The 19,095-nt window shown below is 37.5% G+C and overlaps 1 protein-coding gene across 1 annotated transcript in view; it reads right to left on the reverse strand.

Moving 5' to 3' along the window:
* The window catches only part of LOC106879930 (ubiquitin carboxyl-terminal hydrolase 19), a 187,638-nt gene that overhangs the window by 91,052 nt on the left and 77,491 nt on the right, over positions 1 to 19,095 (reverse strand). The window contains exons 11-12 of the mRNA XM_089345165.1: positions 11,747 to 11,880; positions 7,895 to 7,987 (exon numbers count right to left, since the gene is read on the reverse strand). Of these exons, the coding sequence (XP_089201291.1) occupies positions 7,895 to 7,987; positions 11,747 to 11,880 (227 nt within the window). The remainder of the gene's footprint in view (positions 1 to 7,894; positions 7,988 to 11,746; positions 11,881 to 19,095) is intronic.

Here is a 19,095-nt window from a genome sequence, read left to right on the forward strand (position 1 = left end):
GAGGACAGCTGTGTAAAGAAGGGCTGATCTCTAACTGTGGAGGGAACCTGTGGTAGAGGTAGACCCAGGAAGACGTGGAACAAGGTGGTGAAGAATGATCTTTGAACTTTGAGGCTCACAGAGGCAATAACTGATGACTGAGACCTTTGGCAATGTGCTATGCTTAAGAGGACCCGTCAAGCCAAGTGCACCCTAACTGGTGGTATATAAAGAACATCTTTTGAATGTTGGGCCTCACAGAGGCAAAGTGGCTGAGTTCCTTTTGAGCATTGGGCCTCACGGAGGCAATGACCAAGACCATTGGCATTATGTCGTGCTTGAGAAAACCCATCAATCCAAGCAAAGTTGCAGTTGTGATAGATACCAGTGCCATGCAAATTGGCACCCATGTTGGTGGCTTGCAAACATGCACAGGTGTCACATAAATGGCACCTGTGCCAGTGGTATGTAACAGCACCCATTACACTCTTGTAGTGGTTGGCGTTAGGAAGGGCATCCAACAGTAGAAAACCATGCCAAATCAGACTGGAGTCTGGTGCAGCCTTCCAGCGTGCCAGCCCAACCCATGCCAACATGGACAACAGACATTAAATGATGATGATGATGATGATGATGATGATGATGATCGCTTCATTGTCCATCTACAGCTAACACCAGATTAGAACAGACTGCATCATTATCAGGATCATCATCCTCATTGTTTTAACATCTACTTTTAAATGTTCCCATGGGTTGGAGAGAATCTGTGGAAGCAGATTTTCAATAGCCACGCCCTTCCTGTCATGAACCCTCACTTGACCAGAGATGTTTTCGTAGCAGATTGAAAACAAAGGACACTGCTTGCATGGCAGTGACACTCATTTACAACAACAATGTGATGTCAAATTGAGGGGACAATAACACACAGATATATATCTTTTTTTAATCTTTTATTTGTTTCAGACATTGGGCTGTGGTCATGTTGGAGTACCACCTTGAAGGGTCTACTTCATCAAATCAGCCACAGTACTTAGGTTTCGTTTTTTTTTTTCTTTTCAAAATAGGTACTTATTCCTTTTGGTTGCTTTTTTCCAAACCAACAACTTATCAGGACATAAACAAGTCAACACCAGTTGTCAAGTAAAGGGGAGTGACAAAGACACACACACACACACACACACACACACACACACACATATATATATATTTATTTTTATATATATATATATACAATTTGATAGGAAACTATACATGCAGGTTCAAGGTGCAGCGATTGGTGTCAGTGTGGTTGGCCTCTTCACAACCTGGTGGGATAGAAAACTTAACAATCCTTAGCTGAACAATCCACAACTGTATTGCTTTACTGTAGGTAAGTAGATGACAGCAATATTCTAGTCAGGACAAACTTTAGTAACTGTAGTGTAGAAACCGAGAGGAGCATAACGGAGAGCATCCAGCAAGTAGCTAACTCCATCCACCAAAGGATCAATGTAACTATGGATTACCCCACTATGCATCCTAATAATAGACTCCCTGTTCTTGATACTGAACTTTGGTTAGAGACTGTGAACAACAGAGTACAGCTCCTCCACTCCTGTTACATGAAGCCTGTAGCTTCTAAATATGTTGTTCACAAGAATTCAACCTCATCACACAATATGAAAATCAACATAGTGATAGCAGATTTAGGATAATGAATAAATGTCCCCACCATGTGAACCTTATAAAAACAACGCAACGTACAGAACTTCATGCATTCTCTGGATATGACGAGAAAGATAGGATTCGTGTTTACAGTGGAGCTAGAAAGAAGTTAGATAACATTATATGTAATGAAACCAGTGGTACCCACTCTAGATACAGAGGTAAAGAATGGAATAGAATACAGGGAGTTTGTGACAATGCAAACAGGTTGAACACATGGTACAGGGCTGACAAATGTCAAGGAGTGATGTCTGTAGAAGCCACACCCCATAGGGAACTAGCCCATAGATTTAGGAAAGCTCTGAAGGAGACCAAACTCAATATTAAGATGACTGAAAAGCCAGAGAGCTCCATCAGATCAGTTATGTAGGATGTACCCCTTCAAGAATACCACATGCACTAATGAGAATTGTGTGGTATGTAAGATCAGCCCTGGAATTAACTGTAGAAATAGAAATGTAGTCTACAGCATAAGGTGAATAGAGAGTGCTTGTAAAGATAAGAACAGGACATACATTGGAGAGACTTGTAGAAGTATTGCAGAGGGGTTAAATGAACATTTTAAACAATATGATGACGAAAAACAGTCCTCCATACTCTACCAACTTGTCAAAGACCAACATGGAGGCATACCAGGCCAGCTTGTCATCCACATTTTTTCCAAGCACCTGAAGAATCCATCACTCACACAAATACAAGAGTATGTCCTCGTAAATGAAACATACCCCCATACTAAATAGGAAATGATACCGCAATACCCACAGAATATATATAGGTACATTTGTTAGTAAGGCTGTTATGTAGGCAAATATATATATAGGTAAACAGATAGATACATAGGTAAGTAGATAGATAGGTACATAGGTACTACAGACAGACAAGCACACACAAACACACACTCACATACATGCACAAAAGGAAATGGAAACACATGACCAAATACACACACTCCACACACACATACACACAAAGACATAAGGAGATACACATCCATACGTAACATACCTAGTCAACAAACCCATAGACACACTCAAACAAGTACACACACGGAGACAGAGGTACACACACAGTCACAAACACATGAATATGCAGAATACCTACCCACATATGTACACAAACACATACATACATATATGCAAACACACACACAAAATCTTCTGGGAAGGTAACAGCAATAGGGTAGGTGGTGTGGGCATACTTCTTGCAAAGAAATGGGTGGATAAGGTCATAGAGGTAGTCAGAGTGTGTGATAGAATACTTACGGTCAAGCTAATCTTGCAGAATAGTATAGCGACAATAAGCTGAACATTAGAAGCATCAGTTGTGGCGTGCAAGAGAGACGATTGCGCTGGTATGGACATGTGGTGAGAATGGAGGAGGATAGCTGCGTGAAAAAGTGCCACACCCTAACAGTTGAGGGAACCCGTGGAAGAGGTAGGCCCAGGAAGACCTGGGCTGAGGTGGTGAGGCAAGACCTTCGTACATTGGGCCTCACCGAGGCGATGACTACGGACCGAGACCTTTGGAAATGGGCTGTGCGTGAGAAGACCCGGCAAGCCAAGTAAGATCGTTGCCAGTGCCCCTGGACTGGTTCTTGTGCGGGTGGCACATGAGATGCACCATTTTGAGCGTGGCCGTTGCCAGTACCGCCTGACTGGCTCCTGTAGGATTTTCGAGCGAGATCGTTGCCAGTGCCCCTGGACTGGCTTGTGCGGGTGGCACATAAAAGACACCATTTCGAGCGTGGCCGTTTTCGTGCGGGTGACACGTAAAAGCACCCACTACACTCTCTGAGTGGTTGGCGTTAGGAAGGGCATCCAGCTGTAGAAACTCTGCCAAATCAGACTGGAGCCTGGTGTTGCCATCCGGTTTCACCAGTCCTCAGTCAAATCGTCCAACCCATGCTAGCATGGAAAGCGGACGTTAAACGATGATGATGATGATACCCCCAAGCAAGCCTACCAAATGAACAAAAGGACTGGTTTTATGATATTCTTCTGCAGGCTACCTCAAAGATGAGTGACAATGATCTCATCTTTGCTGGAGATTTATTGAGCATGTTGGATGGCAACCTGATATCTTTCATGGTGTACATGGGGCCCATAGAATTGGTTCCTGAAACGAAGAGGGAACTAGGCTCTTGGAATTCTGTGATGCAAATAACCTATCGATCTGCAACACCAACTTCAGGAAGCCAGCCAGCCAGCCACCTGATAACCGACCAATCAGGTGACTATGTAAGCCAGATCAATTACATTCTCACCAGACAGCAGGATGCATGGTTGGTCCTAAATACAAAGACCCTCCCTGGTGAAGAATATATCCCCCCAGCATAGACTAGTCATCAGTGACTTTAGACTTGAAGCCAGAAGGATGCCAACAAGCAGACCAATCTGGAAAAGAAGCATTTGGAAGCTTAAGAACTCTTCATATGGTCAGAGATTTAGGGACATCCTAATTGAGAAATTTGATGAGAGGGAGTAGGAACTAAGACTTGTGACATGGAGGGCAACTGGGAATTCTTGCAGCACAGCTTGCTAAGTGCCACAGACCAAATCTGCAGCTGGTGCAAAGTCCCATCTTGACCTAGGGTGGTGTGGTGGTGGAACGATATTGTAGACAAGACCATTAGAGCAAAGAAATAAAACCAGGAGAGTGGTGGTAGCAGGGAACTGGATCAGATAGCCAGAAAGGAAGCTAGGAGACCTGCATATATAGCCAGGGGAAAAGCAGAAAAGAAGAAGTTTGCCTATGTTCAGCAACGTAAGAACCAAAGACTTGAAGTGTTTCAGATTGCAAGACAGTGTGTGAGAGAAAATTGTGATGTCATAAGAAAGAACTGAGTCTGCATGGATGATGATTCACTTGCATTTAATGATTTGGCAAAGGAAGAGGCTTGGAAATGTCATTATGAAAAATTGCTGAACATGGAGAATGAATGGAAGGAGGAGAGTTTGCCAAATGTTAACCCAACTGAAAGACCAGCTATCCAAATCAACAGTACCTTGGTATATATAGCAATTACAGATAAGGAGACAGGGAAAGCCCCCGGCCCATCAGGAATCACTGCTGAGATGATTAAAATATCCGGCAGTGTGGGTTATGGTCAAGTCATCCATATTGTAAATCAGGTGATTCACGAAGGAGTCATACCCAATGATGGATGTAGCAGCACCATAGTCAACTGCTACAAAGGTAAAGGTGATGCCTTTAGATAGAAATAATTACAGAAGTATAATTAGATAGAAATAATTACAGAAGTATAATTAGATAGAAATAATTACAGAAGTATAATTAGATAGAAATAATTACAGAAGTATAATTAGATAGAAATAATTACAGAAGTATAATTAGATAGAAATAATTACAGAGGTATCAAATTGTTGGATCAGGTGAAGACAGTTACAGAGAGGATCATAGCCCATCTAATTAGGAAGAGAGTCTAGATGAGATGCAGTTAGTAGTAAATGTCTATAAAAAAGGTAGGGAGGGGTGACATTAATTCATGATGTTATTACCAGTTAAAGGAACAAACACTATGAAACTTAGGATGCTACAATGAGATCCAAAAAAACATTAGGGGCTCAGTCAGAGAATGTTTATAAACAATATTATTATGTTGTATAAAAATAAGATAAAATTTTTAAAATTCTAGAAAGTTATATCATAACCAAGTTAGCTAAAAGGGATATATAGATCAATCTAAACATTAAAAAGAAGATTACTATTATGTAGATTCAACTTAACACCTCATCTTTACTTAATTAATAGGTGATCACTATAAAGACCACTCAAACCACTTACATATGAAATTTATCTGGAAAGATATACATACTGTCTATTGATTGAAAGTAAGGAATCAGAAGCAGGATAATAAGATAAATGATAATATATAGACATAATTAAATATAAGTATACAAGAAAAAGTGTGTACTGATATAAGTAGGTGTAATAGTATAAAAATAATACATAGAGATACATATACAAAAAGGGATTTATATATATATATATATATATATAAAACGCATGTTATATATTCCCTGAAGAGAAGGTTACAATTTTAATATCACAGATCCCTATGGATCACATAGGTTGTAATCCTTTGAAACATATGTAGGAATAAAGTATGCAATTATAACATGCGTTTTCTCCATTCCTTAAATTTTTAAATATACTCAAATACCCAAAATTTCAAGGAGTTCCTGCCTTAAAAACAGGAACTACACCACAGTTATTTTGTGTTCTTTGCTACATTGGTTTCTATTAACCCATTTATTCTATCCGAAGAATTTTTATTCATTAAGATAGAAGAAATACATATAATTAAATATATATATATATATATATATATATATATATATATATATATACACATATATATATATATATATATATACACACACACACACTTATATGACAAATATAGTATAATATACTTTTCTTTTATTCTTTTACTTGTTTCAGTCATTTGACTGCAGCCATGCTGGAGCACCGCCTTTAGTCGAGCAAGTCGACCCTGGGACTTATTCTTTGTAAGCCTAGTACTTATTCTATCGGTCTCTTTTGCCGAACCGCTAAGTGACAGAGATATAAACACACCAGCATCGGTTGTCAAGTAATGGTGGGGGGACAAACACAGACACACAAACACATATATATATTATATATACATATATACAACGGGCTTCTTTCAGTTTCCGTCTACCAAATCCACTCACAAGGCTTTGGTTGGCCCGAGGCTATAGTAGAAGACACTTGCCCAAGATGTCATGCAGTGGGACTGAACCCAGAACCATGTGGTTGGTAAGCAAGCTCCTTACCACACAGCCATGCCTGCGCCTATAGTATATATATATATCTTTTATCTTGTTTCAGTCATTGGACTGAGGCCATGCTGGGGCACTGCCTCGAAAGGTGTTAATCAAATGAGTTGACCCCAGCACTTATTTTTCAAGTCTGGCACTCATCCCATCAGTCTCATCTGCTGAACTGCAAAGCCACAGGGATGCAAACACACTAACACTGGTTGTCAAGCAATGGTAGAGAGGAAGACACACAATCATAGATAAACATCATCATCATCATCATTTAACGTCTGTTGTCCATGATGGCATGGGTTGGAAAGTTTGACCAGGGCTGGCAAACTGGAAGGCTGCATCAGACGCCTGTCTGATTTGGCATGGTTTCTACAACTAGATGACTTTCCTAATATCAAACACTCCAAGAGTGTAATGGGTGCTTTTACATGCCACCTGCACGGGTGCCATTTGCGTGACACCAGCATTTGCCATGATTGTGATTTCACTTGACTTGATGAGTCTTCTTCTCAAGCACAGCATAATGCCAAAGGTGTTGGTTAGTTAGACCTCCATGAGGTGTAACACTCATAAGGTGCTTTTCATGTGCCACCAGCATCAGCAACTTTGCCTCTGTGAGGCCCAATGCTTGAAAGATGCTTTTTACATGCCATCAGCATGGGTGCCAGTTATGAGGCCAGCATCAGCCATACATACATATATATATGTACAACAGGTTACTTTCAGCTTTCATCTACCAAATCTACTTACAAGGCTTTGGCCAACCCAGAACTATAGTAGAAGACCCTTGCCAAAGGTGCTACACACAGAGGGACTGAACCCAGAACCATGTGGTTGGGAAACAAACTTCTTACCACACAGTCATGCCCGCACCTATCACAGCAATGCCTGAACCTATATATATATATATCATCATCATCATCATTTAACATCTGTTGTCTATGCTGGCATGGGTAGGACAGTTTGACCAGGGATGGCAAGCTGGAAGCCTGCACCAGATTCCAGTCTGATTTGGCATGGTTTCTATGGCCGGATGCCCTTCCCAACGCCAACCACTCCATGAGTGTAACGAGTGCTTTTACGTGCCACCAGCATGGGTGCCATTTGCATGACACCATATTTTTATACAGACACACACACACATCTATATAATAAATCATCATGTGCGCAGTCAAGACTGAAAAATAGAAATAGAGTTTTTCAGTTTCCTTTTACAAGGCTTTAGTTAGTACAGAGCTACTATAGAAAAAGACATTTGCTTAAGATTCCACTACACAGTGAGAGTGGATCAGAAACTCGTGACTGGGAAGCATAACTTCTTAATTACATAGCACAGCCATGCATTCCCTTCCAACTGAAGATGGGAAAGATCTGAGACAGGAAAAGGGACTCACCTCATGTAACATATCCAATAGAAAGGCCATGAACTCTTGTGCGTCATGTTGTGCAAACCCTGTAAAAACGCTGGCCTTCATCGCAACAAGGTTCTGCATGGAGAGAAAAGAGAGAAGAATATGTAAATTAATAAATTAAATCATTAGTTGAGTTTTGATGAATTAACAAGAAATGTGAGATGAGTAATTGAACTTATCACAAAAAAAAAAGACTAGTAAATAGGGTGTTTGGACATGAATGTGCTTGCATGTGATGTGTGTGTGCATGGGTGCGCATGTGTGCAATACGTTTGGGCATGTCTGTTATGTGTGTACAGGTAGGATGTGTGTGAATGCATGTGTGATGTATGTGTGCATATGTATGAATACAGTGATGAATCTAGCATTCAGGTAGGGGTTCACCAGGGCTCAGTTCACAGCCCACTCTTATTCATTATAGTTCTCCAAGCCATAACAGGAATTCAAAACTGGGTGCCCGTTGGAACTGCTATATGCTGATGACCTTGCTTTTATTGCAGAAACTGAAGCAGAATTGGAGAAGAAATTCCAGGTATCAAAAGGTCTTAAAGTTAACCTAGGAAAGACAAAAGTGATTAGTAACAAAAAAGATAAAACTCTCTTTCCATCAGGTAAATGGCCCTGCTCAGTATGCAGGAAAAGAGTTGGAAGAAATTCCATTCGCTGCACCCAGTGTAAACTATGGACACATAAGAGGTGCAGTGGGATCACAGGTAGATTAACAGATACAGTAGTCTTTATATGTGGCAGATGTGCAGGAACAATATAAATACTAAGACACACGGGAATTAGATTCTCTCAAACCTTTACATGTGTCTGAATGTATGTATCCATACACATACAGAGTCGTATAACACAACAATCCCATGTATGTGCATATCATCAGCATAATCATCATCATTTAATGTTCAGCATGGGCGAGATGTATGTGTGTATATGGAGATATATATTATTTTGTTTAAAAGAGTTCCAACAGTCTGTTTTTTATGTTTTATTTATATTCCTGCAAAACCAATGTGGGATATAGAATATGGAATATACAATATATAATATAATATACAATATATAATATAAAATAAAAATGGATGGTACTATGAAATAAAGTATTGAATGTCTTATTGAATATATGGAATATGTCTTATTGAATAGATGAAATATTGAGTGTTCAATATAAAGGATTAAATATATAAAGGCGAATATGTATTTTCTATACCTTGTGGTATTTCATCATGGCCGGTATGACAGACTTTAACCGACTGGAGATATATATATATATATATATATATATATATATATATATATATATATATATATATATATATATATGAGGTGGTATCGAAAAGTTCCCAGACTAGTTCTGTAGTGTGCCAACAGATGGCAGCACACGGTTGTGTGCTCAGTGAGAGCTAGCAGTGACCTTCATGAAGCAGTGTGCCAGGTGACATTGCTGTGTTTACTTCGCAAGTTGTGAAATTTGTGTTCGTGTGATCATGCGTATGCTGTCGTCTGCAATTTTGTCATGGACAGGAACAAAGAGCGAATGTGAAATTTTATGTTAAACTTGGGAAGTCTACTACAGAGGCATTGAATCTGTTTCAACAAGCTTATGGTGACAAGGCAATGTTTGAAGTGGCACGGGCAATTCAAAAGCAGAAGAACGTCCCTGGAGGATGATGAGCAATCTGGAAGATTTACCACAAGTGTCACCCCTGGAAATGTGATATTGTGCATCAAAAAGTCATCCCCTAGAGCCAGACCATCAATCAAGAGTTCTATTGAGATGTTTTGAGGCATCTGAGGGAGGACCTTCAGTGGAAGCAACTAGATCTGTGGAGCATGAAGAATTGGATTCTTCGTGATAACAATGCACCCAGCCTCTTTGTTAGATTTAGCACCTGTAGACTTCCATCTCTTCCCCAAGATGAAAATGCAGCTCAAAGGTTACCATTTTAACACCATTGCTGAGATCCAGAGTCAACCACAGAAAGTCCTTGACTCACTTATGGAAAACAATTTCCAGGCTGGATTCCAAAAGTGGCAGGAACACTGGGATCAGTGTATTGCTGTGCACAGTGACTATTTCAAAGAAGATGAAGTTTAAACTTAGGTAAATAAGTTATTTTCTATTAAACATAACTAGTCCAGGAACCTTCTGATACTACCTTGTACATATATATATATATATATATATATATATAACTCCACTTGTGACGACCTGTTGAGGCAAGTGAAATCGAGTTAAATTCGACGACTGGCACCCATGCCAACGTAGTCTCCTTCATTGGACACGAAACTCAGCTTGCGAAGACTTACTGGGGAAAGCGAAATCGTGAAGGCACCTGTGCCCAGCGTCGCCTTTCTGGCACTTGTGCCCGCAGCATGTATAAGGACCTTCGAGAGAGATCGTTGCCAGTGCCCCTGGACTGACTTTTGTGCAGGTGGCACATAAAATACACCATTTTGAGCGTGGCCGTTGCCAGTACCGCCTGACTGGCCTTCGTAGAGATCGTTGCCAGTACCCCTGGACTGGCTCTTGTGCGGGTGGCACATAAAATACACCATTTTGAGCGTGGCCATTGCCAGTACCGCCTGACTGGCCTTCGTGCCGGTGGCACTTAAAAGCATCCACTACACTCTCTGAGTGGTTGGCGTTAGGAAGGGCATCCAGCTGTAGAAACTCTGCCAATTAGAAATATGCTGTGCGTGAGAAGACCCAGCAAGCCAAGTGAGACCTAAATCTAAGGCCCAGCCAGTCCACTTATGCGTACCTTCCTTCCTTCATTGGACACTGAACTCCACTTGCGAAGACCTGTTGAGGCAAGTGAAACCGAAATAGAGTTAAATTGGACACTAAACTTCCACTTGCAAAGACCTGTTGAGGCAAGTGAAATCGAAATAGAGTTAAATTGGAGACTAAACTTCCACTTGCGAAGACCTGTTGAGGCAAGTGAAATCGAAGTTAAGTTAAATTTGACGACTGGCACCCATGCCAATGTCGTCTCCCTCATTGGACACGAAACTCAGCTTGAGAAGACTTACTGGGGCAGGCGAAAGCGAAATTGTGATGGCATCTGTGCCTATCAACGCCTTTCTGGCACTTGTGCCCGCGGCATGTGTAAGGACTTTCGAGCGAGATCGTTGCCAGTGCCCCTGGACTGGCTCTTGTGCGGGTGGCACATAGAATACACCATTTTGAGCGTGGCCGTTGTCAGTACCGTCTAACTGGCCTTCATAGGATTTTCGAGCGAGATCATTGCCAGTACCACTGGACTGGCTCTTGTGCGGGTGGCACATAAAATACACCATTTTGAGCATGGCCATTGCCAGTACCGCCTGACTGGCCTTCGTGCGGGTGACACATAAAAGTACCCACTACTCTCTGAGTACAAGATATCACCAACGAGTGAAAAACACAGGACAAAATACCAAAAGAAGATAGCTCCTCATCAGTTGTCGGACTGTTTATTACTCCTATTTCGTGCTTTATATCTTCTTTTGGTATTTTGTCCTGTACTTATTTCTCGTGTGTTTACGCATTTTTCGCTCATTGGTGATGTCCTGTACACAATGTGTATTTTCTATTTTATTTATTTATAATCGAATGCCACACAGCCTTGACCACAGTAAGTTATTACATTTACACACACACACACACACACACACACATAACAACATATACACATTATATACATACATACATGCATTTTGTGTCAGATGTATGCACAGATACACACACACATTGTACCATATAGCTGTGGTAAGAGATCATTTTACTCAAACAGCTGCAACTCAAGTGAGTGCAGTTTCATCCTCCAAGGTGAGGAAATTACTCACCTTTAACTTTGAGGGTTGGTATGATGTGTATTTACCACTCCACAGACATCTCAACAAGACAGCAAATGCTGAAGCCAACTGGCCGCCTGAGCCCAACAGGTTTTCGGTGTTTATCTCCTTCTGGAAACTGCCATCTGGATTAGAGAAAAAGACAGTGATAGAAAAAGAGATAGATGAGACAGACAGAGAAAGAAACAGTTTTAACTGTTTAGCAGTCAAATGTAATGCTTATTTATTCATATTGTTTTGAATTAATCAAGCATTACTTTGCAGCTTTGAGATTTTGATTATGCGATTGCATATTTTTAGAATGACATTGTAGAGTAGGTGTGAAAGGCTGGATCTGGTTGGGTTGAAAATAAAACAGGTAGAATATCTGGGCTGGATATGACCAGTTTCACCTTCTAGCATACAAATTTCTGTCGAATGTAATGCTTATTTATTCACATAGTTTTGAATTAATCATGCATTGTCTCATAGCTTCAAGATTTCAATGATGAAACTGTTTATTTTTAGAATGACATAAGGTAGGTGCTACAGGCTGGATTTGGTTGGTTTCATCATAAAATAAGCAAAATATTTTAATTGGATATGACTAGTTTAAATGTATTAGTTGATGGTTATATGTATAGATAGTCAAATCTAGAGTGACAGACAGACAGACAACTAGAGTGACAAATCATAATCATTATCATCATTTAACATCCTTCTTCCATGCATGGACGAGTAAGACGGTTGACAGGAGCTGGCCAGGCAGAAGACTACCCCAGGATACTGTGTCTATTTTGGCAGGGCCTTTACGGTTGTATGCCCTTCCTTATACCAACCCTTCCTTCCGTAGCACCAGCACAAGCAAGGTCAGTTTTGGCATGGTTTTTTACAGCTGGATGCCCTTCAAAGTGCTAACCACTTTACAGTGTGGACTGCACTAGCAGGGTCACCAAGTAACTTGCAAAACAAGGAATTTTGAGAGAGGCAGGGGCATTGGAGGAGGGGATCTTGTGTCAGATGATGTAAGGCTAGAGTGTGACAGATAGACAGAAACAGGTTTCTTGCTATAGAGGAGGTACATGGTAATCCAGTCAGAGAGAGAAAAAGAGAGAAGATAGAGGGGGAGAGAGAAGGGGAGAGAAGGGGGGGAGGTAGAAGAAAGAGGACAGAAACAGATATCCTGATGTAAGGGAGATACTTGGTTACCTAGCAAGAGAAGGAGAGAGAGAGAGAGAGAGAGAGAGAGAGAGTGATCAAGAATGAGGACAGGAAAAAGTTTGCTGCTGCAGAGGAGATACATGGTTACCTAGCCAGAGGGAAGAACAAGGAAAAGAGAGTGGGAAACAACAAAAGTGTAAGAGCGAGCAGGAGAAAGATGGCGATGAAGTGCCAGGGTATACTCACAATCACAAGGATCAGGGCACAGATGGGATGGAAATTGCCAGAGCATGCCCTCAAGGTACAGAGGTCATAATATACGCAGCCAGGTATTGCCAGGTAGGCATGAGTAGGGAGTGGGGGTTGCAGTGACTGGTGAAATCCTGGGTATAAAGATAGGAAGGGGGAAAGTAGCAAGACAGAGAGGGCAGGGAAGGGGAGTAGGAGACAATCATAGTGTATGAAGAGGAGATGTGAGGAAGGGTAAGATGCAGTTTAAAAGAGATGTAGTTTAGTTTCATGGGGTACAGTGCATGAGAAGTTTATTGTTACATGTGGGTGGGACACAACGCTTCTAACACTCAGTTTCACTGACGTGGGTGTGTCTTCTCGAGAACCACACATCACCAAACATCTTGGTCCATTGTTATTTCCTCCATGAGCCCTAACATTCTGAGATTGATCCTCACCACTTCATCCCATATCTTCCTGGGTTTCCCTCTTCCACATGTACCATTCACTTTCAGTGACAGGCACTTCTGTATACAGCTGTCTTTACTTATACGCATCAGATGTCCAAACCAATGCATCCTCCTCTCCTGCATGCCACATTTAATTCTTTTTACATCTAACTTTTCTCTCAACACAGTTGCGCTTTGTTGATCATGCACACTGATGCTGCAAATCCAATGAAGCAAACTACCTTCCTTCCTCTCCATCCTATGCATTTCTTCCATATTTAGAGCCCATGTCTCACTACCATGGAGTATAGTCATTTGCATCAAACAGTCTACCTTTCATTCTGAGAGAGAGTCCTTTTGTTGCCAACAGAGGTAGTAACTCTCTGAACTCTCTCCATCCTATTCCTATTCTAGAAACAATACTTTCAGAGCATCCACCACCGTTATTAATGTGGTCACTAAAGTAGCAGAAACTATCTACTTCCTCAAGAGAGCCACCTTGGCATTTGAGAAAGTCTAAGTCCCATGTTCCCTTAGTGCTTATTGTTCCTGCACATTTGCCACACATGAAAGCGACCTTATCTATAAACCTACCTGTGATCCCACTGCATCTCTTATGTGTCCATAGCTTACACTGGGTGCAGCAAACGGAATTACTTCCCACTCCTTTCCCACATATTGAATGGGGTCATTTGTCTAATGGAAAGAGTCTTATCTGCTTTTTTTGCTAACAACAACTTTAGTCTTTGCTAGATTAACTTTGATTCCAGGTTTTGCTTCCAAACCTGGAACTTCTGCAATTCTGCTTCAGATTCTGCAACAAGAACGAAGTCATCAGCATATAGCAGTTCTCATGGTGGGTGTCCAGTTTTGAATTCCTGTTATGGCCTGGAGAACTAAGATGAATAAGAGTGGACTAAGAAATGATTCCTGATGAACTCCAAGTTATACGCTAAATTCATCGCACACACACACACACACAATATATATATATATATATATATATATATATATATATATATATATATATATATATATATATATATATTATAAGGTTTTTAAACTTTTAAATTTTCATATTCAAAAGAGACAGAGACTTCAAATTCGATATATCGATTTATTCACCACTCTATGTTAACATTTCTTATGCTATATTGGTAACGGTTGCTACATCCTCTGGGAAAATTATTATATATATATATAGCGATAAGAAAATGGAGGGGATTAATAGGTGGTATTCATCAACTTGCAGATATTGTATTATGTAAATTTCCTTGTTTATTTGTTTACTAAAAGGACAATAATAACAATATACAAAATACAAACACATGTGACATATTATGTCATATCAATAATTATAAAAATGACATATAGTAACAGAAAATGGAATATCTTACAGCTATGCCACAAAAAAATGCAGGATATAAAGATAGAATTAAATACATCCCCAATAATAATAACTATAATAGTCAGGATAGAGTAACTACCTTCAAAACACATAATCCTGTCAAATATAACACTGCCAAAGATAAAAATAAAAATAATAATTATATCAACAACAACAACAATAATAATATTAATAATAATAATAACAATAATAATAATAATAATATTAATAATAATAATAACAATAATAATAATAATAATAATAATAATAATAATAATAATAATAATAATAATAAAAGAAATATTAAAAATAGGATAAGACAATCCATAGAAAATAATAGTAATAACAGTAGTAGAAGTAGTAGTAGTAATAATAATAATAATAATGATAACAGAAATAATAACAAAAAATAATAACAATAATAATAATAATGATATAGGTAACAATGGAAGTATTATTAATAATAATAGTAGCAATAATACTAACATTGATGATAATAATAGTATAAGCAATAATAACATCATTGGGATCGACAATAACCAAAGAAATAGTAATAATAATATAATAAATATTGACACCAATCACAAACTCTGTGCACCAACGAAGAACATGTAATTGTAGAATAAGTAATAATTGTGTATTTAAAAATAACTGCATTAGAAAGGCGGTAGTATATCAATCTATAGTAAGTACAAAATATGATAGTAGGGTGTATGTGGGTGCGACTAAAAACATTATGAAACAGAGACTTAATTATCACAATTATACATTTAGAAACAGAAATAGGAGAAATTCTACTAGGTTAAGTAGCTACATATGGGAACTTAAAGATAGGGGTATTAACTATAATTTACACTGGAAAATATTAGCATCTGCACCTATGTACAATAATAGAAATAGAAAATGCTTATTATGCATCAATGAAATTTTTTAACTAATTAGGGCCAAAATTCCGCTTATTAACAACTTGAATGAACGTAACATTTCCTGTCTTCATAAAATTGGGTATACCTTCTCTAAATATAAATAGAACACAGTATTGAAATACCACTTCTGACGTAATAGTAATTATTTAGAGTTAACCATTATTACTATTTTATATTGTATTATCTAACATACGATAATTATGCAGATATATATAAATGAGGATATATATTTAGTTAGATATAATTATATAATTGCGGGCATACATATATCTGTGAGTATTTATTAATATAAATACTTCTGTATTTATATATGTATATGTGTATGTGTATGTATATGTACTTATATGTGGATGTATTACTATAAATACTACTTCTGTATTTACATATGGATTTATATATATGTGTATATATGTATGTATATGTATGTATAAATGTATTTATATGTGAATGTATGTGTATATTTGTATATTTGTAAACATTTGTAGGTATATTATGTAAATGTATGTATCTATATATGCACATATATGAAGTTTTAGGTAGATGTGTACTTATATCTAGGTATGTATATATTTGCATAGGCAATTAAGTAAGTATAATATACCTATATGTACATGTATATGTATATGTATATATATTGGTATATGAATACAAATATATGTATGTTAAGATAAACATATATGTGATTGTTTTATGCTGATATTTTTGTGTATGAGGATATGTGTAGGAAAGTATGTATGTATATGTGTGTGTATGTATGTAGTTGATATGTGTATATGTATGTGTGTGTATGTATATAGATGAATGTATAAATGTGGGTGTGCATATATATATATATATATATATATATATATATATATATATATATATATATATGTATGTATGTATTGTATATGCATGGGTATGTATTTGGTTATGAACTCTGGTATGTAACCCTATTCTTAACCAGGGTTTGGATTGATTGATTGGTCAATTAATTGTTTATTTAATTGATTGATTGGTGGACTGATGGATTGGTTAATTAGTCGTTAGATTAATAAGTTATTGAGGATACTCAAATCTAGGGTTACCTCCCTTCACTCATATTTGGAAAATAAAAAAATGTCTCAACTATACATATAACAGTAGAATTAGATGTATAAATAGACGAATCACTAATTTTATGAATAACTACCTTAGGAGTTTATTAGTTAAGTGACTTAACTATATAGGAAATCTTGCTGTCAGACATAATAAAATTTTAAACATAATTTGAGGCAATTTATCGGGTACAATAGCTTCTGATCATATTTTTACCGATAATAACTACAATTTGGAAATATGTAGGTATAATTTATATATGAAGGAGTTTTAGTGAATAATCAGAGATTGAATTCTAGACATAATCTTAGCAATTAACGACAACATACTGGGAAGGTATATACGATCAGTTTTCTTGTTTTGCCCCTGGTTTTAGTTTGGTCTAACTGCCGGCATGTGTTTTATATAATCCCCATTGAAATTAATAAATATAGTAGTAATGCAATAAGTTAGACTTATACACAAAATATAATTATCTCTTATATATTATATTACATTAAATATTATCCCCGAAATGTCGCATAGGTGTTAATTAGATTTGTATTATACTTATATTATATACCCTTAGTATATCTCTTTAACCTTTTATTCAGATATGTACATATATGTATATGGTATGAGTATGTACGTGTGTGTATATATGTATATATATATGTGTGTGTATATATATATATATATATATATATATATATATATACACACACACACCTATATGTGTGTATATGGATATTTATATCCGCATATATACTTTCCGATAATTTGTTTAGTTTCTGTGGTATTTATACACACTCCATTCATATAGGTATATATAAGTATGTGAGTATGTATGTGTGCATATGCGTATATATGTGTACGTATATATATATACATGTATGTGTATAAGTATATATATATTTATGCCAGTTGTCCAACTGTAGCTAAGTCAAGACATTTTGAAACTAAAGATGACTAATTAGATGAGGGGACTGAACAGCAGGATTCCAACTACTCCATAAACAAAACAATAACGGAGTAGCGCATCACAGGTTTATAGAAGTTTGGATATTATTGTTAGAATTCTTACGAACTAATTGCATAAATTCCTGCATTCCAAACGCAACTAATGCGTATGCACCGCATAGGTTTCTGATGTAAAAATATATATATATAGGTCTGGATATTTTTGTTGGAATTATAACGATACGAACTAATGCACCAGTCCTCCATTCCAAACGCAACTAATGCGTATGTACCCATGAACATGTCTGTACGGAAATGATTATGTATACATATGTGTATGTATGTATGTGTGGGTGTATATATATATATGTGTCCTCCTCATGTATACACAGTTTCATTCCTACATAGAAAAAATGTTAGTATATATTGTTTTGATAAATTGCAATATTACTTCTCATATAACTTCCTTATAACCATCTCACACCTCTGTTTACATTTTACCTAATATGTATAATACAATACATCTAATAACAATAATAATTGATTCATTTGTGTGCATGTATGTACATTTAAATGTACACATATGTATTTATGTTTATTTATGTATCATCATCATCATCATCATCGTTTAACGTCCGCTTTCCATGCTAGCATGGGTTGGATGATTTGACTGAGGACTGGTGAAACTGGATGGCAACACCAGGCTCCAATCTAATTTGGCAGAGTTTTTACAGCTGGATGCCCTTCCTAACGCCATGTATATGTTAAAGTATGCATATATCTGTGAATTTTTACGGTTTTTATATTTTTATATTTATAACTTAACCTTATGAACTTTATAAAGTCTCTGAAGAGGCCTGAAGAATCATCCATGTACCTCTATTTCATTTATCAATTACTTCAGTCTACTGGAGTGATAAAGATAGAATGAAGCATGTCACCTCTGGACTGAAACAGCTGTAAGATATTATTCCATTTTCTGTCAGTATATGTCATTCTTATAATTACTGATATGACATAATACGTCACACATGTTTGTATATTGTTATTATTGTCCTTTTAGTAAATAAACAAGGAAATTGACATAATACAATGTCTGCAAGTTGATGAATACCACCTATTAATCCCCTCCATTTTCTTATTGCTATATAAATTAATGGTAAAATATCTTTTTACCCGCATCCATTTATT

Source organism: Octopus bimaculoides, chromosome 29, assembly GCF_046866305.1.
Source record: "Octopus bimaculoides isolate indiv1 chromosome 29, ASM4686630v1, whole genome shotgun sequence".
NCBI lineage: Eukaryota > Metazoa > Mollusca > Cephalopoda > Octopoda > Octopodidae > Octopus > Octopus bimaculoides.